The following is a 27,107-nucleotide window of genomic DNA, read 5'->3' on the forward strand; positions in this document are numbered from 1 at the left end:
TAACAACGCCTTTTCAGCAGATCCAAAAGCAGCTTTCAACGAAATAAAAGCGCAAAACACGACACGCGTAGATCTGCAAAGGTAGAAAGTAAAGACGAAGACTAAAAACAAGGCACAAGGTGTTCAAAGACGCCGCTGCGTGATTTTTATTCCACGTCACTCAGTGCTGTAGGTACATCGGTACAATAGCTCGAGGCCTAATACGCATCACCCGTATGACTTAAACACACTGACATTTATCATCTAAACCTGCTCCTGCACAAGGTAATTCTCCCACACCGCCGCAGACACACAGGCTCTGCACACTGCACACACCTGGCCGTGTGCCAGCCTCTCCTACGGAGCAATGCGGTGTGAATTTACGCACATAAATCAGCCAGGGTGGCAATTGAGCCAGAGACAGAGGAGGGTTTTTATTGGGCTCGTAAAAACAGATGCAGAGGTATGTTTCTCTCATGTGTGCTGATGGGTCGACGCAGCTCCCCAAAAGCCAGTTAGTGCACGTCCCGGCCTTAACAATTTGCCCGACACAGGATCGTCCCGCTCAGACTGACGTGCCCGCCACGAGGTGTCATAAAAGAAGATACAAAAAAAAAAAGCCCAAGGATGCGCAGACATTCCGATTTCACCACAAATTTTAGGATTATGTGATTGTTTTTAAGGCGTAAAACTCCTATTTGGTGTCTAGACAAATACTTGAATATATATGTGTTTTTGTCACAGCCTTATATTTGGTAGGAGTTGGTCGCTGTTGGTGTTATTATGGTTTATTTGAATGCCATTCACTCACACTCATACCCAGCCCTCCTTTCAAAAAGCCTCGTATGGAATGATTCATATGCTAATGGTTCTTGGGTAATGCTTTTATTAGGATGCTTGTTACCTTGTCAAAGGATTTTTGTAGAGATGCAACAAGCCTCTGATTAAAAATGATTTGATTTCACTTGACTTGCATTTGCTTTTTAATCACCAGCTTGACATAAGAATAATCACATTTCATACAACACATCTAAGTGTTTTTGAGCAAAGTAACAGTCTGGTTCTGTGCGTAGGTGTAATCGACACTCCAGTGTGTGTGAAGTAGGAGCATGCATGAGTGTGTGTGCACGCTTTGTAGACAGATTCCCTTTATTTTTGTCCGTGTGAGTCCTGAACAAACATGGCTGTGTTGTGTTCTCCACACTACAGCCACGAAGGGAAGACTGCAACAGCGTAAGGCCCGAGGACTGGAATCCCCGAATCCCCGTTGGCATTTCACCTGTGAGCAAACAACTTCACCCACTCTACTCCAGCACCACCAATCCAAACACACAATTACACTCAGGAGACAATACGCACTCTAAAATCTCTCCACATGCAGTCCTTTTTCTGTTGAAACAGTTTATGTTGCAAGGGCAGAGCTAATATTTTCATCTCCATGCACTATTTTTAGAAATCCGCACAGAAGTTTAGCAACAGATTATTGTATTTTGTGCTTGTTTTTGCCAAATTTGGTATCGAAAAAGCTGGGACGATAAAGATAAATCAGTTGTACATTAGATACAGTGCAGATATGCAGAATTAGTGAAACAGCAGTTGATGATAGGGTGAAATAGAGCTGTTGAAATCGATCTAATACAAAGGACATTTTACGATACATATGTCTCATAAAAATAAGAGGATTTGAATTTGGGCTTTTGCATTAAACTTCATTTTCACTCATTTAACAGGTAAAACCGTCACCTCTGCCAAGTGAGTGGAACGGCAAGACGGAGAGCTGCATCCTCAATATCAACTCCACCATTTACGATGAGATCCAGCAGGAGATGAAGCGGGCCAAAGTGTCCCAGGCCCTGTTCGCCAAGGTGGCTGCCTCCAAGAGCCAGGTACCAAAAGCACACTCATTAAACACTTGACAGAACAGAAAAAACAAGGAGAAAAGTTTGCTGCAAATTGGCCCTTTGTGCTTTCGAGTGTTTTTTTTTCCCTCCTTCAGAAATGGCTTCATTATTTTGGTCTGAAATCCTCGGCTCTTTGTCAAAAAACACATTTCAGATTCCCTCTCTCTTTTATTCTAAGATAAACTAGCCTCCTTTGCTAACGGTGCTAATCTTTTCCTAAAGTTATCCCTCTGATCCGTCCCGGAGTTCCCAACCTGCATATATAATTGTACACACACGCACACACAAACATGGATGTCTTTTAATTTAAAGCGAGTGAATAAAGATCTTTTTAGCTTTGAGACGGGTCTGTTTGTGTCCAAATAAGCTAATCCTTTACCCGAGGCACATTTGATTAGCTCCTCGTAGACACTCATAACACCCAGTCACGCACGCACGCCCATCAAAGCGTTGAAACTTTCACACTTTTTTGATTTGCGCTACATGAATATATACAAAAGAAGAATCAGAAGTCTGTTAAACATGCAGCAGAATTCGCCTCGTTGCACCGGCGCGGAGAGCTATCGACATGAAGTCTCATGTCTGCTTTATTGTGGGTTTGGAGTTTAGCGGTCGCCGCTGTTTCAACACCAAACAAACCTGTTTATATTAACTCGGCGCAGTAAGATGATGAGGGGGCCCCGTCATCTTCTCACAAAGAGCGCACATCTCACACAATGCCAGCTTGTGTGTGTTGGAAACAGAAAAACACACCGCCAATTTAACTCTTTATTAAAAACAATCCAAACGCAGCACCAAGGACTTACTATTAAAGGTTTTCTTGTGTCTGTCGCAGGCAGATTTGAAAAGATTTCCACAATTGTGCTTGATGATGAAGATGGGGGGGGGGGGAGAAATGGATCACCAAGGGCGGAATAATCTCGAAATATCTGCAAAGGCTTTATTTTTTTCTTGCTGATTAGGATGATTATACCCTCAGATAGCTTTGTTTTACCAAATTGCAGTTTGATGCACAAACCACTGTTTTTGTTAAGGAGTTCAAAGACTCCTTGGTTGGATGGAAAAAGAGAAAGGAGGGGGGGGGGTGCAAGGCAGCCGCAGTATTAACTCGCTCACGTCTATCTCTTCTCAAATGATGGTTTGTCTGGGAACTGGTTTCCACTGTGCCTTCTCCACCTCCCTCCCAATCTCTCCGTCTTGCCCCTCTACCTCTGCCGTTCCCCCAATTTCTGCCTCTCTTTCACGTTCCATTCATGGCAGGCGGGTGTGAATGTGAATTGAGCAGCAGATAAGAAGTGTGCTAATTATGCCTCTGAAAAGGGGCCTGTGAGAGCACTTATCTCTGGCTCTATCTCGTAATGGGCGCTTCCCGGGCAGCTGGTCCCCCCACCCCACCCCACCCCCCCCCCCCGCCAACCCTCACTTCCCAGCCGCCATCGCCACAGCCGCCAGCACCTCCAGACCAGTAGCCGCTCCAAATACACGGCGACCCCGAACCCCAAAAGTCAGACGTCCAAGCCGAGTAAATTGAGCGTTTCTGTTTGATCTAAATTGATGCAGGATGATTGGTTCAGGTTTGATGTCCCCCAAAATGATTTGAACCCAATAAATGTCAGGATTTAGGACGTCTTTTGTCTCTTAAATATCTCCTAAGAGATTTAATGTACAATATTGTAAATACTCAATCGGCTGATACTCGGATAATATAAACTAGTTTTGGAACAACAGCAACAGCACCCTGCGCCCTCTCTCAATGTCATCCCTGACGTCCTTGCCTAAATTATTATGGGAATTTTTCTTTTGTCATTCTCTTGACTTTTTTTCTGAGACGAGCGATTCATGGAGAACACACCATTAATGATAATTAATTGATTTACAAGTATAATGGCCTCAGACAGCTGTGGTTTCCTGTGTTCAGACTGTTCGCTACATAACATTTTGCTGCTGCTGGCTCACAGTTTCTGATATGAAACATAATTTGTTTTGTTATAGAAAGAGCCAGAACAAGTATTTTAGAATTACTGAATCAAGCTTCGAGGCACGCCACGCTAAAATATTTGGTGGTTTCTTCTAGAATCAGCACGGACTCTTTGTTTAATCGTTGCTGCTTCGGTTACCCACTGAAAAATGTACTGAAATAATAACTTTATGTGACTCGAGGGCATTTTTAACAGGTTATTGAGTGTTGAGTGCTTCCTTCTTCTATTAGATCCTATGAGAATGTGGCAGGAAAAGCTAAATATTTTTATTTAAAGTGTTAAGTGTCATCGCTACAGCAAAAAAAAAAACATCCAAGCACTGGATAAAAAACTCTGTTGGTACTGAGCTTGGGAGAGCAGCATGGATGAGGTTGGCGATGAAGATGGAGGATGGGCAAGACTGGCAGGGTGCCCATATGGGGTCCAGGGAAATAATCGTTGGGGGAGGGTGACGAAGAGGCCTCATCACTGAAGCTGGCACCGTCCCGTCAGCACGGCGCGCAGTTCAGACTCTGCCTCTTCGGGGTTTCCCAGCATGCTTCTGCAAGCACGGGATCAGGTGACCAGGCTGCGTGCACACCGGGTGTGTGTGTGTGTTTCGTAGTGTTAGCAACAGCACATGCAGCAGCTTATTTACAGAGAGTTATACGGAGGAGATGAGATCTGAAAAGAAGGCAGAGTACGGAGGGAGACGGGAACCTGAAAGAAGCCACAGGCAACGCTGCTCCCCTGGGTGGAAAAGCAGCAAACAGGAGTTTACTGATTGGTGCACGCTCTACTGAGTGCGTGCTTCCAGCATTTATGGATGTGTGTGCGCTTTTCTTGCATTAAATATAGGTTTATGTGCAGGGAGGTTTAATGTGCGGAGCAGTGTTTGTGTACTCCGGTGTGTCTGCTGGTGTGGAAGTGTGTTTGGGAGGTTTCTGGAACGCAGCCATTCTGTCCTCTCTCAGGGCTCATAACCACAGCAGGCCTCTGCCAGACCTTAACTGCCCCCCCCACCCCCCCACCCTCACATATTCAATGTTGCATTTCAATCACTCATTTACTGCCACATATTCAGAGTAACCATAGAGCAGTGAATATAACCCAAGTCCTGTTACTTTATCAGATTAATGGCCGATACTCACTTCCAGTCTGAACAATGACTTTTTTTTTTTCAATATTATATTATTTTATGTATTTTTAATGCTTCTTGCACTCCCTGCTGCAATGCTTTTATTTTATGTAAAGCACTTTGAACTGTTTGTACATGAAATGTGCTATACAAATAAATTTGATTTGATTTGATTTGAATAATCCTTGCAGCCGTTATGATTTATTAGGAGAGATATTGTGTTTACTCTAAGATAAAAAATCTGAATCATTATTCATGGCCCAATCCTCAATGATTCAAACTGATCGAAGGCTCCAAGAACGCTCCATCTCCATTTAGCTTCGGGAGATGTCAGACTTGGAGAAAACAACTGTGTGCTACTGGTTGGAATCCAGCGACGACACTGCCAGAAGAAGCACAATTTGCCAAGCAGCCCGTTTTCGTTTTAGCCTGCAGAGGTGCAAGCTATGATCCGGATCGCCTGGAGTTGATGTCAACATTATTAACTGGCTCAGTAAGGCTGGAGCGCTACGTAGCGAGCTGCAGCGCTTTGTTTTCATTCCTGTTAACGGGGGATTGGCCAGCCTGGCAGAGAGGGCAGCTAATGTTCAGCTAAGCGATGGGAGGTTAGCTGCGGGGTGGGGTGGGGCGGATTGGGGCCATTCCTTTGACATGACTTTTATGTCTAAACATCCCCGACACTTCCTGAGAGGAATTGTGCAATGGGTGGAATCAGAGCTCCTGCTGTCATAAAACAAGCACCCCGGGAGCCCTGCGCACCGCGGGGGCCCCCAGCCCTCCGACTCCTCCATGACCAGTGGAGTACAGATCACCGTCAACGCCACCAACACCACCCTCCCTCCTCCTCTCCCTCGCTGTCTCGCTCACACTCGCTCATTCTCCCCTGGAAGAGGCTACACTAATTAGCCAGGCTCTAATGAGACAGAATGGCACTGATCTGGTCCGCCGCTGCGCCACCGGAGGGGGGGCCGAGCAGGGGGGCTGGTGCAGTAGTGGGGAGAGGAGAAAGAGAGGGGGAGGTTGGTGTACGCCATCTGTCACCCTGCACCCGCCTGGCACGGCAGTCCCTGGAGTGGAGAATGGTTGATGGTGGGAGGGAGTGCCACGTTGGTCTAGAGATGTGGGCTGATGGGTGGAGGTGGGTGGGTGGGGTGGGGGGGGTGGGCGGGTTGGGACACTGATAAGAGAAGGAAAGGAGGGTGACAGAAAAACTGCAAACTCCTTCCTTCATGTTTCAGAACTTACTGATTTCCTGTTGCACTCAGAATCGTTTGGGGACTTGAACGCTTTTCTTAATTTAGCATGTGACACGCCCAACCAGTTACACACACACACACACACACACACGTGCATCCCCCTGCTGCATCCAGGGGCTGCTTAACAACAGGGGCAGATGGCTGACCTTTTCGGTGTCTGTTTCTAAATGGTCGACGCTCAGATGTTTGTCTGTTACTGAGGAGCCACTCTGGGTCAGCATGTTTAAAAAGTCAAGCTCTGCATCGAGATCCGCGCGCAAAACTGTATTCAATGGATCGTAAAATTAACACACTTGATGTCAAGAGATGCTTGTCATAGCAGAACCTGCGCTGGGGAGGTGATCAAAGGCTGTGTTAAGGTTCAGAGGGAGATTTTTTTGCGCGTCTTCTTAATCAACTTCTGGTCTTAATTCCTGTCGGTGGGCTTCTCCACACCTCCGTGTCTCTCAAATTAGGCGAATCAGAGCAAGCATATCAAATCCCCCCGGGGATCTAAAAGGGCCATGACTGTTTATTAATTGATTTATTTATTTATCTCCTGTGCCTGCTTGGTTATTAGGTTGCCATGGGAAACAGGCTAGGCCAGATCCCCTCTTTTATTAAAGACACAATTTCTTGAACTGGAGACCCAGCTGTCTGAATAATTAATTTAGAGAATGAGTTATCTTGCAAACGGTGAGTCCCCCCCCCCTCCCTCTGAAATGAGCCTTTCTCTTATTGTTTAATGGACAGTGGAATTCCCACCAGCCTGTTTTGTTGAACCGTCCTCCTCTTAGCAGGGGCACGGGGGCTCACTGAGCATGCTCGGAGCACTTTGCGTCCCTCTTGCCATCTCTCTCACTTACGCCTTACATGCCACTTCTCACCCCATCTGTCTTCAACTGTGCAACTCACTCACTCCTCCTCGCCTACCTCCTACCCTGCAGTCCAAACTCGAAATCTGCCCCAGCTGTCAGGACTCTTCGTCATCACCTTTAATGCATTATTATATGATAAATGTTTTCCACTGTGCAGCAGCTGTTAGCCACTTTGCTTGATAACTGAACTAATTTCACTAGTCCTCTCTCGTTCGATCAGCCTAAGTAGTACTTATTGCCACAGCCACGAGCTTCCTAGCTGTTGTTGGCACAAGTTCCTTCCATTCTGGTGACAGGGAGAGCATTTCCCCCTCGTTTTGTCTTTGCTACAAATCATAGCAAACTCACCCACTCTCACTGTCTCCACTTCTCATGACAGACCACACAGGGCTTGTTCTGAGGCCCATTCTCGCTAATCTGATCAGGCAGGCAAATACGCCGGGAAAAGCGCTTTAATGATCCCCCTAATTACCTCAAGTCAATACCAACTGTATTATTAGACTCGGGGAAAATATTCCATTAGGGTGCCCCCCGTGGGAGTCCCCCCTGTGCGCGCTGATGTCACGCGCCGCGCGCCCCCTACGCTTGTAATTAATTTTATTTACACACGCAGGAATGCACAAGGTCGCACCTGCAGCCCGGAGCCGCCCGACTCGGCCCGCCTAATCAGATCTGTCATAATTACCATTCTGCATGCTTCTGACACACGCCGGGAAATATTTCAATTTAACTACAGCCACCAGCTCCAGCAGATGCAGTCTGAGGGAGAATAAGTGTGTGTGTGTGTGTGTGTGTGTGTGTGTGTGAGTGAGGGCGAATAGCACAGGGAGATATTAGGACCTATCCAAGTCCTCATCCTGCTTGGTTTTCCTTCCTTATTTGTTCTCCCTCAGTCTGTCGTGATCATCTCCTCTCTGTCCTTTTCTCTTTCTCTGAGGAAGACTTCTCCCTCCACGCTGTGTTTTCCTTTTCACTGCATTGCCTAAACTGAGCTTGCAGAGGGCATTTAATCTGCTTTTTCCACCATGTTCAGAGGCATTTGAGGCTTTGTGATTATTTCTTGCTGAAATATTCTGTCCTAACTTTAAGATGAATTTCCTTTAAAGGCTTCTACATATAAAAACTTCTGTCAAAACTTTCTTAGGTTGAATATTTAGTTTCATTAGTGTCTGAAGCAAACTTGTCGACCAATTAAATCACTTATTTAACTGACATAGACAATTTGCAGGTTCTCTGCTATTTCAATCTCTAATTCAATAAGATCAGTCATGATTTATCAGCTTAATTATCCTTTGATATTAGCAATTAAACCTCAGCTTTGAATTAAATCTCAATCAAGCTCTTATAATTGATGGAATCAGACTCCACGTAGGTGCTCTGTGTGTGTGCTTGTAATGGAGCCGCGGTTTTTGTTTATCTGTGGTTCATCCTCCATCTGCCTCATCGGAATCGAATTGAAAAGATTATAAACAGGAGGTAAATCTGTGGTGGGAGAACAGTGTTTGAACACTCAGTGTGGCTGTGCAGGCAGTGCAAGTACCCAAATATCAGCCCACCAGCAGGCTAAACTAGATTATGGTGCAATTCAACAATACCAATATTTGATACAAAGAGGCACATTCACTGGAGCCTCAGCTGTGACTCATTTTTCAGCCATTTTGTACAAGTGATTAGTCTGCAGCGCTTTACTGGACCAGAGTATTTTACTTATCTGGGATATTGAATTATTTTTAAGTTGAAATTTACTGTCATGTGAGATAAAACATGTTGCCTGTGCACATCTAGTTGGTAGTGTAAACAATTACCGAGCGCAACCTTAAAACAGTCGTGCAGTTTGATTTGTGTGTATGAAATTATGTCTGGTAACTACTGGTGTTGAGCAGCACATTAGTCCTGCAGCGCGAGCACGCTCTGGGAAACTCCCAGGTTCGACTATTGTTACCGTTGTTGTGTGCAGCTGCCACGAGCTGGGCTGAAAAAGAGTGTGTGGAGCCACACAGATGTTTAATGCGCTCCATTTTTTGATGGACTGGTCATTTGCCTTTTGCTGATTCTTTATGCTCCATCTGTCTCTATTTGCTCGCTAAAAAAAAATAAAAAATCCCCCCCGAACGCTTTATTGGTTCGGCAGCCATGACGTAAAAACTCGCTGGTATTGTTTCTGGGTGCAAGTGCTGACACAGAGAGGGCAGTTTCCTGCACAGTCATGTCTTGCCCTCACAATGCGTGTCGTGTTGGCTGTCAATCTGTTAACATTGACAACTTGCTTATTGTATCTGCAGAGGTTGCGACCCCGTTCCAGAAAACGCTCGCTTGTTTGGCTGAGACTTCTCCGTAAGTGTTTGGCATGTATGATTCAGGCACTCTGACATCCTCACAAAAGAGGATAGTGACACAATCTGGCAACCACAATCTGGAAGACACCCACTCCGACACAACATCATTTGATAATAAGAAATACGTTTAAAAGGACAACTTTCGAATGATTTGGATGATTCAGAATTTGAATTATTAAAGGATTTCCTTGAGTGGGGAAAACATTCTGCTGTGGGGAATCCGAGCGTCCTGAGGGCCTCTATCATTTCAGAAGGGTGTCCGTTTGATCCGTTTGTTTTCTGCTTTGCCTCCTTATGGAGGCTCAGGACCAAATTGGAATCAGATGGTGAGGTTATGAGAAATTATGCAGAGGTAAATAAAAATGTGGCCTAACAATAAACTCTTTGATCACCATATGGTGAACAGCCTTTAGTGTGTTATAAGAAAGTATTTTTAGTATTTTTTTCCCTAAATTACTGTCTTCACTCATATTCCAGGTTCTTTTTCTAGTGTTTGTCGCGTATTTTGAAGGGTGAGGCGGGTGAGCTTTTGCCGAGGCTCCGTGACACCGAAAACATCCTCGAAAACACAAGGTGTTTCTTTTTTAAAGCGCAGATAATTGCAGTGAAGTTTACATTTGTTTAAAGTATCACGTGTCTGTCTCTTTGCATTTCTAGAGAATCAACATTTCCGATTCTTAAAGAATAATTAGTTGAAAAGAGTTCCTGAACATCTTTCCATTAATGTCTCTTCTTTGAGGCTTTTATTTTTCTTGGCTTGATAACTTGTGTATAGTCGTATGCAGACGAGCATGAATCATGTTTCAGTGATCTGCCCCCCCCCCCCCCCCCCCCAGCGGCTCATCTGAAAGCACCAGCGTCATACTGCTCATTCACATTACTTTGGAACATACATTTAACGACAGTTCTGTGATCTCCGAGTCATTTTTCAGTGCAAACTTTCTTTCATCCTGAACATTTCCCGATGATGTAGCGAACAGAGGAAACAAATCACGATGATAATCATCAAACAATGAATGAATTCCTTTCATACCACACAGAAGCATAGATTTGGATTTACACTTTTTACCAAAAAGGGCAACAGAGACTTTTTTTGGGGGGCTCTGCAAACGGCTCAATTAAATAAAAGCAAATAGATCAACTTTGTGGTTCTATGTCGGAGGGACACGGCGTGTTCTTACTATGTTTTTGCCGCACATGATTATCATCGTCCCAATTGCCAATTGAGTTCAATTAAGGCCACTGACCCCATTTCCTTTCCCCCTTTCTTTCTCATGCCAAAGCCAATTTGTACAGCCACTCAGAGCTTTTCTGTTTGCACAAAGTCTTGAAATGTGCAGTCAGTTACTGCTTATCGTTGCGGGAGAGTCACATATGCCCCAGCAACGGGAACATCTCAGAACTCCACCATCGTCAGCAGATGGGCGTCCACCCTGGCGTAATGTATTTATAACACAGCGCAGACTACCTTGTAGGTCAAACGTGCAACGTGCACGCGCCCGGGGAGGAGAAACAGGTTTGAACATCCCGTCTTATCGGCTGCACTTATCTGCATAGTGTTGCCTGCCAGTGTTGGGCCTCTGCCAGGTTCAGGGGGGAGGAAAGACAGTAATACATTGTCTTTTTAGCTCCCTGCTTTTTCAGACACTGGAGAGGTTTGTCTCAGAAACAGTCCTCTCCTGAACCAGCCAGTCACAACAATAGCCACAATCATTCCTTCGAGTGTTATTTCTTTTTTTTTTTTTTTCCCTTTTTCATTTTTTGATGTGTCATCTTGCCCGTTTTTGTCCAAATGCTGCTCGGTGCGTGCTCTTTTCTCTGGGCTGAAACTGAGGCATTATTTCTGGTCACACAGTAATCCGAAGATAGAGAGGGGAAAAAAAAAAAAAAAAGCTAAAATGGCAAATTGATGGACATCTGTTGGCTTATTTTATTCATTTTCGCGGTGGCCGAGGTCAGCTTGATGGGACTGATAACAAGCAAATGAGATTAGGGGGAAGGTGTTGGTCCAGGCCGTGTGACAGTACACTCTGTCTGTCTTTCCGTCTGCTGTCCCTGTCTCACAGCAAAGTCCGCTTTCTTCCGTGCTTCCATGTCGGGGGTGTTTGCAGCGGCGGTTTGGCGGTGAAGGGGTGAATGGGTGGGTGGGTTGGGCGGTGAATACCATGCTGTCCTCTGACAGAGCAGGCCTATGCTCTCATTGGCAGCTTGTGACTGCAGCACTCACATACACCATGTACTGCATCGCATAGTTGGGTGAATCTCGCGCATGAATTCAACTATTGTGTAGCAAGGAAAATATTTTTATCTGAACACCCGGTTGCTATTTATAACACGACTATACGAGGGTCTGCTGAGGCTCATGGGGATCTGCTCTCATCTGACCTCTGGAGTCATGAGGTGGCCTTTTAATTCGGTGCCTCGTGACCCCAGAACCCGGCGAGCCTCTGGCCCGGTCTGTGATTTAATGATTAGGAAGTAAATTATTAGGGGCAGGGTGGATTATATTGTAATACTGTCGCAGGTGTGTGCCCGTTTAGGCAGATAATCCTATGCCTGTCGGGTTGTATTGTTTCAAATGAACGTTTGCGGTCAAAATGAACTTTTGAGGTCACCGATTTTCAAGCTTATCTCCTGAAGATCAATAAAAGGCTCATCGGTCATTGTTTGTCTTCGTTAGAAACATTTCATTTAAAGGTTACATTTAAAGGTTAATGCTGTTTTGGGGCCTTGGGTCCTTACTTACAGTATAATTGAGAGAAAATATTTAAATTTCTTAGTTCTAAATCCAAAGCTCAGCTCGTTCGTGGGCGCCGCCGCTCGCTGCTCTCTGCCTCTGACTGAACGGAGCAGAAGCAAAGAGACGTTCACCTCCAGCAGAGCAGCGCTGGTGACGGATTTTTCCCAAAAATTCACCTCAAAGAAGAAGCGTCGTGTTGACGGGAACTGAAGCACGGCGACAGTAGCAGAGTGAGATCCGTGCACACAAGAAAACGTTTCCAAATGGTCCAATATTTGGAACAATTTTTTCCTGAAACAAGAAAACCACATGGCTCCTTCCTCGTGTGCTGTGGTGTGTTTATCTGCGCCGGCCCACGCCTGTATTTTGGCCTCATTATTTCGCTGTGTTCGGGACGTTTCTGGGCAGGAAGCGTTTAGTCACCGGCCAATAACAGCACACATTAGTCCTCTCTCCGCTCAGCTCTCTGTTTGTGTCCGTCTGATTGGGCGAAACAGGGCGAGCAAATAGAGTCCGGCTGCTAATTCCCCCAAATGTGGCAATTGGGTAGTTTTCTGCAGAAATGTTTTCGGACATTTTAGCTGTGAAACAGTCGTTCTGTTTAACTGGCCTGCTACTTCTCTGCCACGTTGAGCTCAGGCCAGGTGACGAGTTAATGATCGTTGTGATTGATCACGCCTGAAAACGGTGCTGTCAAGCCATTTAGGAGAAACTTTGAAATGTAGCTGATATAAACAGTTTAATAAAAGACATTTTTTAAGGTCATTCACGCTCATTCACATGCAGCTCAGACAGAGGATTTGAGGACTCTTGTCAATTTTTGGTGGTAGTTCACCTTTAGCACTGACATTTCTTTCCATTTGATCTCTGTTTCTGCTGGACAGTTAATCAAACGAGGGGTTGATCAAAGGCTTTAACGGTCCACTTCCCAAAATAAACCCGCTCTTCTGTTCTGTTTCTCATCCATCATCCACCAGATATCTCCAAACTTTTTGTTCCCATCTCTGCAGCATTTTGCAGCCGGGGTGTTTTAAACTGTCACAGGAGAGTCTCTCCCTGCTCTGTGTGCCGCTTTCTCTGCCTGTTCTGAACTACTCGTTCTGTTTATTTATAGAGAGCCCTTAATGATCTTCAACAAAACACTCAGTACACTGGATTGAAGAGCCCTAGATTTTTGTTTTCTGGAACGTATTGGAACACTTTAGCGGCAGGGGCAGCAAGTTCCATGATCCAATCAAGAGCAGTTGGTGCTTGTCAGCTGCGGTGGAGAGGCTCAACAAATTACATTAAACAATAAAGGGGGAAACAGATTTGCAACGGCATGGTAATATCACCGCAGTGTGGGAATGTCGAACATAAAGTCTTGTTGATGTAGTAAATCTTAGGCAAAGATATTGCTGTACAAGTTTATAGCAAATATGCTTGAGGAGATGCATTTGATAGATTAACTTAATCCATTGTTTTTCTTTGAAAGTTAACTGACGAAGGAGGGATGTGCTAATTTCTCTGCGAGTCTTTCCCGTCTCGCTGACTCTGCCTGGCCTGTGGAAGCGATGCAATTAGACAAACACAAACAAAGCTCTTGAAACTGCAGTGGAAAATGCTGACTGTCCACTGTCCACGGTGCTGGCTGGGAGCAGCGCTAACTGCTGCTTGGTGCTCATCACATAAAAAAAAACCTTTTTTTCCTTCAGACGCCTCCATTAAAGCTAAATACCGGCTCAGGAACTGTTGAAATTATTAAAAAAAAAAAAAAAACAGGCAGAAAAGTCAAAACGCCACATGAAAAAGCAGTCGCAGCTCTGTACTTTATTTCATCAAATGGACTTCCTGGCATTGAAATGGAGTTCACGTCGCGCCTTTGTTTGATTGGCTCTGCTACTTTGGGTTTAATCCTGCTGGTTTGGGGAGTGTTTGAGTTGGATTACTCCATCGTTGGGCTGGGGTACTGTTTCTCTGGCTTTGACAAGATGGTGTGTGGTGGTTCGCGTGAGTCTGTTCGTGTGCTGTGTGTGTTTGTGTTTGTGTGTGTGTGTGTGTGTGTGTTCTTCAATACCGAATCAGCTGAAACCACAGACAGCCCAACTGGAGCGCCGTCCAAATCCCTCTGCATGCAAATTAAAAACGCAACAATAAACGTGGCAAAGGAACAAGGTGGGCACGCAGGCTTTATGGCCCCCTCTCCTCACCCTCCACCCCCACCCCCCCACACACACACACACACACACACACCTCTCCCTCTCCTTCATTCTCCTTTACTCTTTATGTCTCTCCCCCCTCTCGGCTTCTTCCAAAAGCCCTCCTGGGTTTGATGTGGCTTATGGGAGGAGTTGGAACAGGGGACAACCAAACTGCTGAGTTATCTCTTGCATGCAGTGTGTCGGCGTGGCTCTGCCCTCTGTGTGTGTGTGTGTGTGTGCGCACGGACCAGCAGCACGGTGTAATCCTGTGGAAATGAAAGGTGCTGCCGCGCACTGGCCGGGAGATTACAGCGCCGCACTGTCGCGCTGCCAGGACACACCTTCCGGCCGACGGAGCGTCCCTCTGTAACACACACACACACCTCGCTGCTCCTCCTCGGCCATCCCTCCGTCTTCCTCCACCCCGGCTCCTTTACACCTCTTTTGCAGCTTCAGCAGAGCCTCGTGCCCACTTCAACACTCCCATTCGCTCTCTCACACACACACACACCTCCTCGGTGTGTTATTTCCTTTCACTCACGCTCTCTGTTTGGGTCATCGCGTCTGACCAAGTCTGTTCTGTTCAGCCGGGAATCCTCAGGGTGTCACTCAGTTCAATGATCAGTTACTTTAATTACTCTAACTGTAGTTATTCCACTAAAATCTCTCAGCTCCTACTTTTTACTCCACGATCAGAAACTCAAGTTACTCTTTAAATGAAGACCAACAGTGGCACTCAAAGTGCCTTTATAGTTCAAATGCTGTGCTGCGAATGAGCACGATTAAGCCGCTCATCAGCTTGTTGATTGATCAGTTAGTTCTATAAGTATAAGTCAAAGGAAAAAGATATTTCTATAATCTGAGCTTCAGGACTGACGGTAACTAATTCTATCTAATTATATTTACAAATGCACCAGGAAATGACCCAACACCTGAATACAGAGTGTTAGTTGTCCAGTCAACACGATATTTTTACACATTTTAAGGTGCAGCGTGTCACACTTTCAGTATAATATTCATAACCGCGTCTTCATCACTGCAGAATCACAGGAAAATAAGAATCTTTGTGTTTAAGTTGCCTTACAAAGGAGCCGTTTAAATCCAACATCTCAGCCGCTACATGTCCCTACAGCCGACAATGGACTTTTTTTTATTTGAGAGTGCAGTTTAAGTCGAGTACTTTGGAGTAAATGCTAAATGGACTGTACTTAAATGGCACTTTTCTGGTCTAACTGACCACTCAAAGCGCCTTCACACTGCATGCAACATTCGCCCGTACACCACGTCTTAGTCCTTAAAGGCTTTACGCATTTATACACCGACGGGAGCATCGGAAGGCAATGTGGGGTTCAGCGTGTTGCCCATGGACGCTTCAACATGACGACCGATCGGTAGGCTCCTCCTCCTGAGCTGCAGTTCTCAGTTTGAAGAAGGAACTTCTGGAAGTTAAGAGCTACTCTTCATGAAAAAACAACTCAAACCTACGAATTTAATGAGCAAACGATATATTGTGGATTATTTTCCCACCTCGTCAGATAGTTACACAAACTGCTGTAGCTTTGTGTTGCTACATGGTGTTTCCACCTGTTTACACTCCCTCTAACTGCTGTTTACTGCAACTAAGACGATGACTGCTCATGACTGCTTCATCCAACTCCACTTAAAGGCAAAGGAAACCCAATTCCAGTCCAGTAAATGCTCCCAGTACCATTATGCAGTGTCAGCCTTGTTTGCCCAGTAATACCCAGTTAGCCGCTCAGAAAACTTCTGCACAGGCCCGTGCAGGTGAGTGAGTTGTTGCTTCTTAATGTCTGCAGCTGTGCTGGTTCACAGGGTTTTAGGAAAAGAATCAGAAATGTTTTGGAGTTTTTAAACGTTTTGGAGTTCAGCTTGGTGAAAGTTTTAGATGTTACCCCTCAGACTCGGTTCATTTGTTGTTTATAAAATATTAATGATTGGATTTAACGCTTTAATGTGGCCTCGTATTTCCTGGGAAAACTCTTTTCTATCGATGAAGCCAAACACAAAGTGCTGTTTTACAAACATAAATGAACAGAATATTGAGACTGGTTGTTTTGCTGCATTTTAGCCTCTTCTGTTTAGTTTCCTCTCTCGCCCTTTTACAAATGCAATACCACCACGCTTGCTTCTGCATTAAACATTTTACTCACTTTATCTAAAGTTTATTTTAGCGAGATTTAAACGAATTAAACCAAAACATTTAGCTTGATACACTTTTGACACTAACACGTAAAACATCTCATTTTAAGAGATTAAATCAGGAACAAACAAAAACTGGGTTAAAATGGAAGCATAATCGTGTTATCATGACTAAATTACTCTCAAATGTTAATTTAGTTGCATGTCATGTCGTTGGTTTTTGACTGAGTCGGGTTTTACTGACGTGACGTATAAAACTGAAAGCTGATTAAAGGTGAAATAAGCCTGCTGCCGTCTGTTTTTATTTAGAAGACGAAGCATTTGTGATGCCCCCGTCTCGTCTCTCAGCTCTGTCTTTCATGGCCCTCTGCTGGATCAGTTCAAACATGGGAGTCACCGGCCTCCTCCCAGGGGTGCAGCTCGGTGTGCAGCTCGGTGTGCACTCGGTGTGCACTCGGTGTGCACTCGGTGTGCACTCGGTGTGCGGGTGTGTGCGCTTCTTGTCATGTTAAATTGTTCCGTCCTGCTGGGCTGCTTGACCTTGGCTGAAGAAAAACTGTGATCTAAACTGAAGCTTCACTCTGTTCTGGCCCAGGTTTCACTCACTCTCCTCCTCTCTCCACCCTTTTCTCAGGGCTGGCTGTGCGAGCTGTTGCGTTGGAAGGAGGATCCGTCTCCAGAGAACCGGACGCTCTGGGAGAACCTGTCGATGATCCGGCGCTTCCTGAGCCTCGCCCAGGTCGAACGCGACGCCATCTACGAACAGGAGAGCAGCGCCGGCCAGCAGCACCACAACGAGCGGCCGGCGCATCTGATCCACGTTTCCACCGACCAGCTGCAGGTGAGCCACAACCTGGCCTCAAGAATACTTTTAGGGTCAAAGAACTCAGATTGTGCTTTAATTTCCTGTTTTTATACACAACAGAATAAGATGGAAGTACAAAATATATGAATCTCACACTTTAAGATGTGAATCTTCTTCACTTTTCTTTGAAATAACCAGAGAAAAGAATCTGACGATGGAAGTAAAATGCTAATTGGATCCTAAATGAACGTATGCGGGGTTCGTGTGAGACACAACACAGACTGTCTGGATAATACTCCGCTTACCGTATTCTAAAAAATCTGTGTTTTTAAAAACATCTCCTTTTTTTTTTTTTCTGCTTTCACGTATTCTTAACTAATATTCCAGGAAAACCAGTAAACAACACTTGGGAGTTATAATGAATACTTGTAAATTAGAACCACAGAAACACTTCAAAGTTCCTACTTTTCAGCAAAAAGCCTTTTTTCAAAGATATGATTAGGCTGAACTTATTTAACAGAGCCGCTTTATACCAGACATCTGGCATATGAATGGAAAATAACACAGAGGCTCCGTTAACGGCAGAAACATCTTAATGAAGTACAATAATACTTCTATTAAAAGTCCGTGCCACAGCTGACTGGTTGATTAGTTATTTGGTTACTTGGATACATGGCCAGCGTTTCACAAAGACTCTCATTTACTGGATATAAATAAGGTAATAGGATTTCTTTTACAAATCAGTCTCAGCAGCAGATATGGAATAAGGGAGTTTTGTGCATACTTTGCATGCAAACAGGAACGGTTGCGGATGGATAAAATAGGATTATTTCTGATATAACGCTGCACTTCTGCACCGTCCATAAAAGAGCAGTGTTTAAATATTTTCGTGCCGCTCTTTCACTAACGCTTTGACACATTAGCCAAATTATCTCACATTTGCAGAGCATAGAACCATCCCGGCTCAGTATATTGGTACAGTAAGATCTCACCTTTGTGCGAGCAGAGTCGCTGCCGTTTTAGCAAACTTGATTACGAAACACCCATCGACAGCGTCTGACTCAGAAATGAAAATAAAAGAGCGCCCATTTTGTGGGGTCAATGGGGACCACGAGTTGCCCACTCGCTCCCTCTCAAGCCAAACAATGAGACATTTTACGAGCAGTGTGTCATGTGTTTACACTAACGGGACTCTGGCGGCTAAGTGAAAGCCATCGATAGCATTCTCACACTGCAGCAAATCAGACCATCGCTACGTGAATTGTGCACAGCGAGCTTGTTTATCGTTAACTGGCAGGAGCGTCTGATGATAAGCGGCGCAGGATATAATGGAGAGACCAGTTTCAATGTGGGTTCCCAGTGCGTGTGCGGCGCTGGTTGTGTGAGAGACACAATCTCCCACAACCAAAAAAAAAGGGGAAAAAGTCCTATCTGCAGAACTGATTACATTCAGGGAGATATTACATGGAAAAGTGCCTGTTCTCCACACAGCTCAATTGGTTTTAAAGGGATAGTTCGCCTCTTTTGACATGAAGCTGTATGACATCCCATATCAGCAACATCATTTATGAACATTTGATGAAGGTAGTCCGGCTAGTTGGCTGGGGTTTAAAAAATAAAGCGTTTTGCTTCTCAAAACAATATGCGTTCAAAAGAGTAATACATTTGCATCACAAAATCGTTCATCCAGAAAAAGTCAGACCTCACAATCGCTTGGCCCTATTTTCTCTCCCTTTGTATCACTGCCTGCTGCCGCCTGCTGACAGCCGCACCTGTTACGGTGTTTACTGCTCGGTCTGCACTTCGGTCTGCACAGCACACAGTGATACGAAGGGAGAGAAAATAGTGCCAAGCGATTGTGAGGTCGGACTTTTTCCTGGAAAAAGGAAAACATATGAAAACATATTGTTTTTGAGAAGCAAAACGCTTTATTTTTTAAGCCCCAGCCAACTAGCCGGACTACCTTCATCAACACCAAAGCGAGGCTGGAACTCTGCTCACAGGACGCAGCAGGGGGTAAGAAAATGTTCATAAATGATGTTGCTGATATGGGATGTCATACAGCTTCATGTCAAAAGAGGCGAACTATCCCTTTAATAATGAAAGGCCTTATTAAGGTGGCGCACTGATAACATCCACATCTCCTTTCTCTTCCACCTCAGGCTCAGCCGCTTCACGCACAGCAGCACCAGCCCTCCCTGTCCCTCCACCCCTGCCAGCCTCTTTTATCCCAGCAGCCCTTGCAGCAACAGCAGCCCACCACCGGCCCCCGGCTGCCGCCCCGTCAGCCCTCCACCGCGTCCCCGGCCGAGACGGAGGACGAGTGCAGCCGCGGCGTGAGCATGAAGTCCCGCCCCAGCGGGGGGAAGATCTCCCTGGAGGCCCTGGGCATCCTGCAGAGCTTCATCCAGGACGTGGGCCTCTACCCCGACGAGGAGGCCATCCACACCCTGTCGGCCCAGCTGGACCTCCCCAAGCTCACCATCATCAAGTTCTTCCAGAACCAGCGCTTCTACATCAATCACCCCGCCAAGGCGCCCAAGGAGCCCAGCAGCAACAACAACAACAACAACAACGGCATGGCGGCCAACACCAACACCCACACCAGCAGCAGCAGCAGCAGCAGCAGCAGCAGCCCGGCCTTCGAGGAGGAGCTGACGGACTTCAGGGAGAGCGGAGAGCTGCTGAAGGAGCTGGACGAGAGCACGCAGACCAACAGCACCATCTTCTCCATCAAGATCGAAGAGCAGCTGGGCCGCGGCGGCGGCGGCGAGGCCCAGTCGGAGCACGAGGTGAAGGAGTAGGACTCCGCCCCCGCATCAATCATTCAGAGTGGCGCGCACACGGACTGCCGGCTGTGCCGCGTCGGACGCTCCGATCCACACGAACACGCCACACGTTCTGCGTGCAGCGCCGGGACTGTGAGGGGAGTGTTTATAGACGAATGAAAGTCACAGGCGGCGCCCGCACACTGGAAAGCCCGACTCAGACTCCCTCTGCCCCCAAAAACCACAAGTACTACTTTTTGGATTTTGTAAAACTTATATTATTCACTGTAAAGACCGATGCATCATTTAGGTAACCTGCACAAAAAAAAATATTCTAAGTATGTTGCCGTGGATATTTGCTGACTGCACTCGATGTTGTTTTACACTGAAATATCTTTTTGAGCTACTGATTATATTCAAAAAGGAATAAAAAAACCAGAGAAAAAAATAAAAAAAGTTCCCCTGGAGTTTGCTAGGACTTTGATAGGTGTTTACGTATGTGATGTCTAACTGGATTCCTTTTTCTTTTTTTTTTTTTAAATAGCAAATTAAATCAAGGACCAAGTGGTTGTCAAGGCCTTAATTATGAGGTATCAAGTCTGGAGCCTGCTGGCAGATAAGTTATTCTTTTAAAAAGAGCATAATGTGATTATGGGATCACTCCAAAGCCCAGGTGCATCTCCGAGAATAGCTCAGTCTTTACTTATTATTTGTTAGGGAGGAAATATAAATATATATATATATACATATATATATATATATATATAAATATAGATATTATATTGTAACTGTAAAAAAAAATACAGTCTTAAAGAAACTATGCCAATAAATGCCTTGTACTATACGGCACTGCCGATGTTAGATTCTTTTGCAAAACCTTTGTCACTGTAACTCTCTGAATTGCCACAGTTAGAAATGTGAATTACACCATGTTTTTGTTGTTCAACATTATTTATTTGCAGTTCATGCAGTGTTTCTGATGTAATTACATATTTTTTAAAGTTGTCGACTGGCGCTTTTTCTTTTTTTAATTCCACCATTTATTTTTTTTCTATTTATAAATGTAATTTCAATGGGCAGTAAAAACAAAAAGTGTCTTAAACGTCTTAAATGGAGAAATGTGCTTTAAAGGTTGCCTATAAAGTGCTGTATGTCGAGCAACTCATGCTACAAGCTTCACAATTAATGTTGTATGCAATTTTTACTATCATGCAAATAAGCTTAGGTAAAAAGACTAACCTATAGAAACACCTTTAGAGAGAAAAACATATGCAATCTGTGTGAAAATCGATGTCTGCGATGTGTCTTCCTTTGGTTAAACGATCCAATTCAAAAAGGCTTCTCCTGTATAAATCTGTACAAACGTGTTTCTTTTTTATCAGTTCATTTGGATGAGAACACCAGTTATTTTGTTACGACTGTTTTATAAGTGTTTCTCGGTTCCCCTCTGCAGAAATGTTCTAACTAGAAGTGGTTATTGATTGTTAATTACACGATTAAACTGTTTGTATTGTACCACAGATTTGTTGGCATTAACTTGACCAGAAAAACTCTTTTGCCCCCAGAGGGGCTTTTTTTTTTTTTCTTTTTGTGTCGCCTCTGGTAACAAAGGATGAGACAATGTGAATTGTTTTTAAAAACTACTGCAAGGCGACGCCGGCTGACTCGCTGGGCTGTTGAACACATGTTGTTTGTAATAACTGTAAATATCACATCTTATGAATCATTGATTGTTTATTATTGTAAATATCTTTGAAGTTTGTGTAAGAGCTCACCGTACAAAACTGAATCCAACGTGAATTCTGTTGTGCCTCTTCCTCTCAGACCGACTGTACCTGGGCTCTAAAAACTGCATCTTCACTTCTTCTGCTGAGTGTATCTGAAACACCTGTGAACATTTTAAATGAATAAAGGTGAGGCGTGAACACCTGGAATGGCAAAGCCCTCTACAGGGAGTTGAGGTATAAAACAGCACCGGTGTCCTGACCTCTCTGTGAACCCCGGGTGAGGACGGGTGTCTCCACCTTTTTAGGAAATTAGCTCCACCTGTTCACACCCCCGAGAAACGCCATGACACGTGATGTTCTGCTCTTCTTCTTCTTCTTCTTCTCTCTCCCTTCATGAATAAAAAAGCCAGAGTGAAACGTTGTGCGTGTTCAGAGGAAGACGTCACATAAAAGCCGATCATTCACGCCAGCGAGACGCTCGGCACGATTTATTTTAAGCGTCAGAGGTGAAGAAAGATTACCGCGTGTCGCCAAATAAAGAGGCGCCATTAAGTGTCATCATGGCTTATTCGCTGACAACTCAACTTTATTTATAAAGCCCTTTAAAACAAAGTGCTGTACATGAGTAACAACACGAAATATAAGGCATAAAACATAAGAACAATGTAAAACCAACGAACTAACTCCAGCATTCTACCAATGTGGCTGTTTTCATGAGGATCCGCCATGTTTGCCTCGGACTTTTTTTAAACTTCCTTTTATTTAAAAATGTTTTTACATTACACATGAAACATTTCTACATTATACGCCAGGGGATAAAAGAGGTCACATGAAAATATTCAAGTCTTAATCGCTTTCTGGTTGTTTGAGAATTTAATGGAGGTCATGTACTGGCTGAGCTCACCGAGAAAGGCAAGAAAAGGTGTTTTTTTTTCCGCAGGAATTTACATTTATGGGTATGAAATTTTGCCATTAAAATGATGAGGTTGATAATAAAAGTTATGTTGGCTTTTTCTTTGGTTTTGTTAAAGTCAGGGAGCCCAAACAATACACTCCCCCAAGATGAATTAAAGTCATTATCAACACTGTTAGCGATAAAGTTACAGATATCACTCCACAGGACAACAGGGTAGTGCCAAAATAAATGGGAAACAGTTTCAGTATGTATAGAACAGAAAGTACATTTCACATCAATGTCTTTTTTGAATCTTATAACAATATGATCATTGGATGGATAAAATCTATGAATTAACTGGTCAAACAAGCTTTACCTACTGGGGTGTCTGACGAGGACAACAGGGAGAAATGTTTGGTTTCCACTCTTGGTTGAGATCTAAATAACATGCAAACTTTGGCAAAATCTACAGGTGATACAGGGATATTATATTCAGATAAAAACTCAATATAGGAGTAGAGAAGACCATCCCTGTTGAATAATTGAGCCACATGTACAATGTTTTTATTAAACCAATACTCAATAAAAAGGGATTTGTGTTGGTTTGCCTCAGACTTTGACGGCTGATACAGGGCAGAGATGACGTCAAACATCCATAAAATCAGCTGGAAACAGCTTTCAGCACACGTGGTTTCACAAGGTCACCAACACGGCCGAAAGTTGCAAAAGTTTGAGGTGGACAGGTTTTAAACTCCAGCTTCAGAGACTTTCCCAGATGTTGAATCATAATTACGACAAGAATGGTGACTGATGAGTCGCTGACACAGTCACCCCGGGCATCTCGTGCTGTTCCTTGTATTTTTATTTTATTTATTTATTTTTTTTTAAATTAGCAGGCTTCACTAGGAGCCGAGACGGCGCCACAACGTGCTGCGGTGCGCAGCTGTTTTTAGGGCCAAAAAGCACCAAAGGGACACAAGTATATATCTTCTTGTGATATTTGTAGAAATCCTCAGTGTCGGAGCAAATAAATAAGTTTCCACATGAAGGTCCCAGTTGACGCACACGGGCGGTGAGGGCTGCACTGGAAAAAATGCCCCTCCAAAAATAAGTTAAAAAAAAACAACAAATACAAGTTTCTGCTTGAAATAAGCAAAAAAATCTGCCAATGGAACTCGTGAAAATCGGCTTGTCAAGATTTCTTGAAATAAGATGTGATATTAAGACTTTTGAGATAAAAGTGATCTTGAAATTAGCTTAAAATCCTCTTCAAATGAAAAAAAAAGCTTGTTTCATGTGAAATATGACTCAAAACAATTTGTTTTCAAGACTTTTTCACTTAACAAGATATTCAAGATGTATTGTATTAAAACAACTCCCTATATCTGGCTGAAATAGTGCTTGTTAGGCAGTTGTGTCTTATATTAAGTGTAATGATCTACTCAATGAGACAAATATACTTGGTAAGAGTTAGATTTTTTCCAGTGTGGGTGGAGTAAATGAGGTTGGAGTAAAGTTTAAATTTAAGCCAGTGAGATTGAAAGGTGTTAAATGAGGCAGGAAGGAGACAGAGGATGTTACACATAAATAAATAAATAAATAAATAATCCTTTAGGTGATTTATCGGCAAAAATGACATATTAGAATATTTCCTCATACATAAATATGTTTAACACAAGCTTTGAGTGTAAAAAATATCCCAAAAGCAAACGCATCTTTGTGGTGGACAAAAATATCCTCATAGCCATCTGAGAGTCCACTCACTACAAGTAATGCACTCAGGCAGATGTAATAAAGACCCACCTCATAAAGAAGAGTCAGATATAGATATAACTGCTAAAGCGGTGCCCTTAAGTGAGCTCATCGTCCCCACCCGCAGGTCAGATCCTGGTTTTATTGGGCAGCTTGCAGGTGTGGACATAAGAGCCGAAAATTAGATCTGAGTGCAGAAACTACAAAAATGTTTAACACAAAGCAGCTCAAATGGAAAACTCCCAAAATATCTAATTTACTGTTGCAAGAATGCACATCTGCAGTAGAGATACGTACGAAATGTACGCTCCACTGAACACACACACACACACACACACACACACACACACAATGCAGACGTCAATCAAAAGTGAACACAGACAGTTTATGGGGGAAAAGGAGTTAGGGGCCTTGTGAATTTAGATTTAAAGCATCTGTGCCTTCGTAACAAAGCAAAAGGAGGTCAGTCAGAAGAATGGCCCCCGGCGTCACTCATCAGCCTAAAACTCAACATTCAGCAATTAGACAGAAATTCCAGGAACTTCACAGCATCATGAGGTGGTTTAACTTTATTTCTGGCTGCGGGGAGGAGCTGAGATAACGTGACACACGGAGGAGGGGCGTTAAAACCTTTTAAAACCTTTTCCGTCCGCACGAGAAACATTTGGGCCTAAAAGTCAGATGAGGAGAATCTTAAGAATCCGAAGAATCTTCAGCGACGATACGTGAAAAGTTCCAAAGATGTTTGAGCTTCAGGACTAAAGGTTTTTCCTCTACAAAGTGATGGGTGTTAGGCCTCTCTGCCCCCCCACTGGCCTTCCACTTGCACGATCGTTATCAAGTACATGAGCTTCTTTGTCCTAATTACCGTAATTGGCTGCACCTGTGAAGGTGTGGGCACCAGCCCTGCCTGGGTAGCCTTGCAGGGGGCTTTTCCTCTTGCTCAGATCTCAGCTTCAGTTGTTTTGTCTGATTAAAACCTTTGTATATTTATTTGCTAAGTTTATTTTGTTCCGTCTCCAGTTTATTTTGAGGCCACTGAGTCGGGTTTAATATAAAAGAACACGACATGTTTTTGGAGAGATTAAAAATGTCGCCTGATTACATCAGATGAGATGTGTGAGCGAATGTGCCATAGAGCCAAAGTTAAGAGGTTCCTGTGTTTTGGGACCTAAAATTCCTGTTTTTGTTAATGGAGTCTGGAGATGGACATCACTTTTCCTCGTCTGGCAGTGTAACGCCAGATTTTGTGGCCTGATTAGGGCTTTCAGCACCTGAGGATGTTTTTTTATTATACTTTTTGCAGTTTTGTGAACGTATTTAATGCATAAAAAGACAAAAATAGACAGATGAAGCTGATTTGTTCTTGTCTGTATATGTAAGTTACTCTTTTGGAAAAAAAGATAGATTTGATTTATTTAGCATTTTGACATTATTGATCCCGAAAGGGAAACCGTTTGTGCTGCATCACCATGAAACACATTTACAAAGTACACACCTCAGCAAGGCACGTTCCCTTTAGATTAACGTCCGATACACGCTCACCAGCTCATTGCATCACTGCAGGCATGGCTCTGCTCAGCCTCACACGGTCAGAGAGAGGCTGTGTTCGAAACCGCATTCTACATACTGCATACTACATACTGCATACTACATACTGCATACTGATCGATCAGACAGTATGCGGAGCGTTTACCCACAATGCATTTGGCTCCTGCCCGAGCCGAAATCAGCCGGCCTGAAGCTGATTTCGCTTAAGCTCTAAACTCTGTAAACTTTAGCAACATTTGAAACATTTTCAGGAGAGAAAGTAGTCGTTTAGATCCCCAACGTGATGAAAATCTGACAAAATACCGGCTATTTACAATTTTGTACGGCGCTACTAAAGCTAGCCGCAGTGAGCAACGCACTTCCGGTTATTTTCACAAAATAAAATACCCGTTGCCTTTTATCATAGGGAAAGCCATTACAATACAATCGGTGCTTTTGTTTTGAAAACAGGAAGTGAACCTACCCTCGTTGTAGCTAGCTTGAAACTGCCGTGTTGACAGGAAATGACGATCGGCGACGTCACGTTACGTTGCATCTTGGGTAGTTTGAGTATGAGTAGTAACCTCATGATGCATACCCAACATTTCAGAGAATCTAGTATGCATCCGGGAACTTCTGCTTACTCAAACTCGCTTACTAACTCAAAAAGTTAGTAGGAGTAGTAGGAGTAGTATGCGGTTTGGAACACAGCCATAGACTGCGGACGGAGCGGTAACAGTAAAGGAGGATCACAGAGCTCGTTAACAACAGATGGTGTAATCCTGAAGGAGCACCTCTGGACCCCAGATATTCCCCCGATGCTGAACTGCTGGCTGTGAGTTTCTGTGTCCACCCCGACACAGTGATGGCGACCTCTTTCTACATGTTTGTCAGCTGATTTATGTTTTATTTTCTCATCTATCTGTGGCACATCTTTAATAACAGTTACTACTGCAGCAATATAACTTCCCTTTGGGGATCAATGAAGAATTATTGAACTGAACTGACTTTAATTGACCATAATATGGTGTCTTAAAACAATATTCTTATGTACGTTTGCAAAAAAAGATGTCTGATGTTGCCAAACTGCATTTACACACACTCAAACATGTGGGCTACTGCCAC

The 27,107-nt window shown here is 44.0% G+C and overlaps 1 protein-coding gene across 3 annotated transcripts in view; it reads left to right on the forward strand.

Annotated features, from left to right (window-relative positions):
• The window catches only part of satb1b (SATB homeobox 1b), a 57,784-nt gene extending 35,734 nt beyond the window's left edge, over positions 1-22,050 (forward strand). For all 3 annotated transcript variants that reach the window (XM_075466245.1, XM_075466247.1, XM_075466246.1), the window contains exons 10-13: positions 1,189-1,260; positions 1,710-1,865; positions 17,140-17,346; positions 19,473-22,050. In XM_075466245.1, the coding sequence (XP_075322360.1) occupies positions 1,189-1,260; positions 1,710-1,865; positions 17,140-17,346; positions 19,473-20,114 (1,077 nt within the window). In that variant the 3' untranslated portion in view covers positions 20,115-22,050. The remainder of the gene's footprint in view (positions 1-1,188; positions 1,261-1,709; positions 1,866-17,139; positions 17,347-19,472) is intronic.
• Positions 22,051-27,107: the final 5,057 nt, after the last annotated feature.

This window comes from Odontesthes bonariensis, chromosome 5, assembly GCF_027942865.1.
Source record: "Odontesthes bonariensis isolate fOdoBon6 chromosome 5, fOdoBon6.hap1, whole genome shotgun sequence".
NCBI classification, from domain to species: Eukaryota; Metazoa; Chordata; class Actinopteri; order Atheriniformes; family Atherinopsidae; genus Odontesthes; species Odontesthes bonariensis.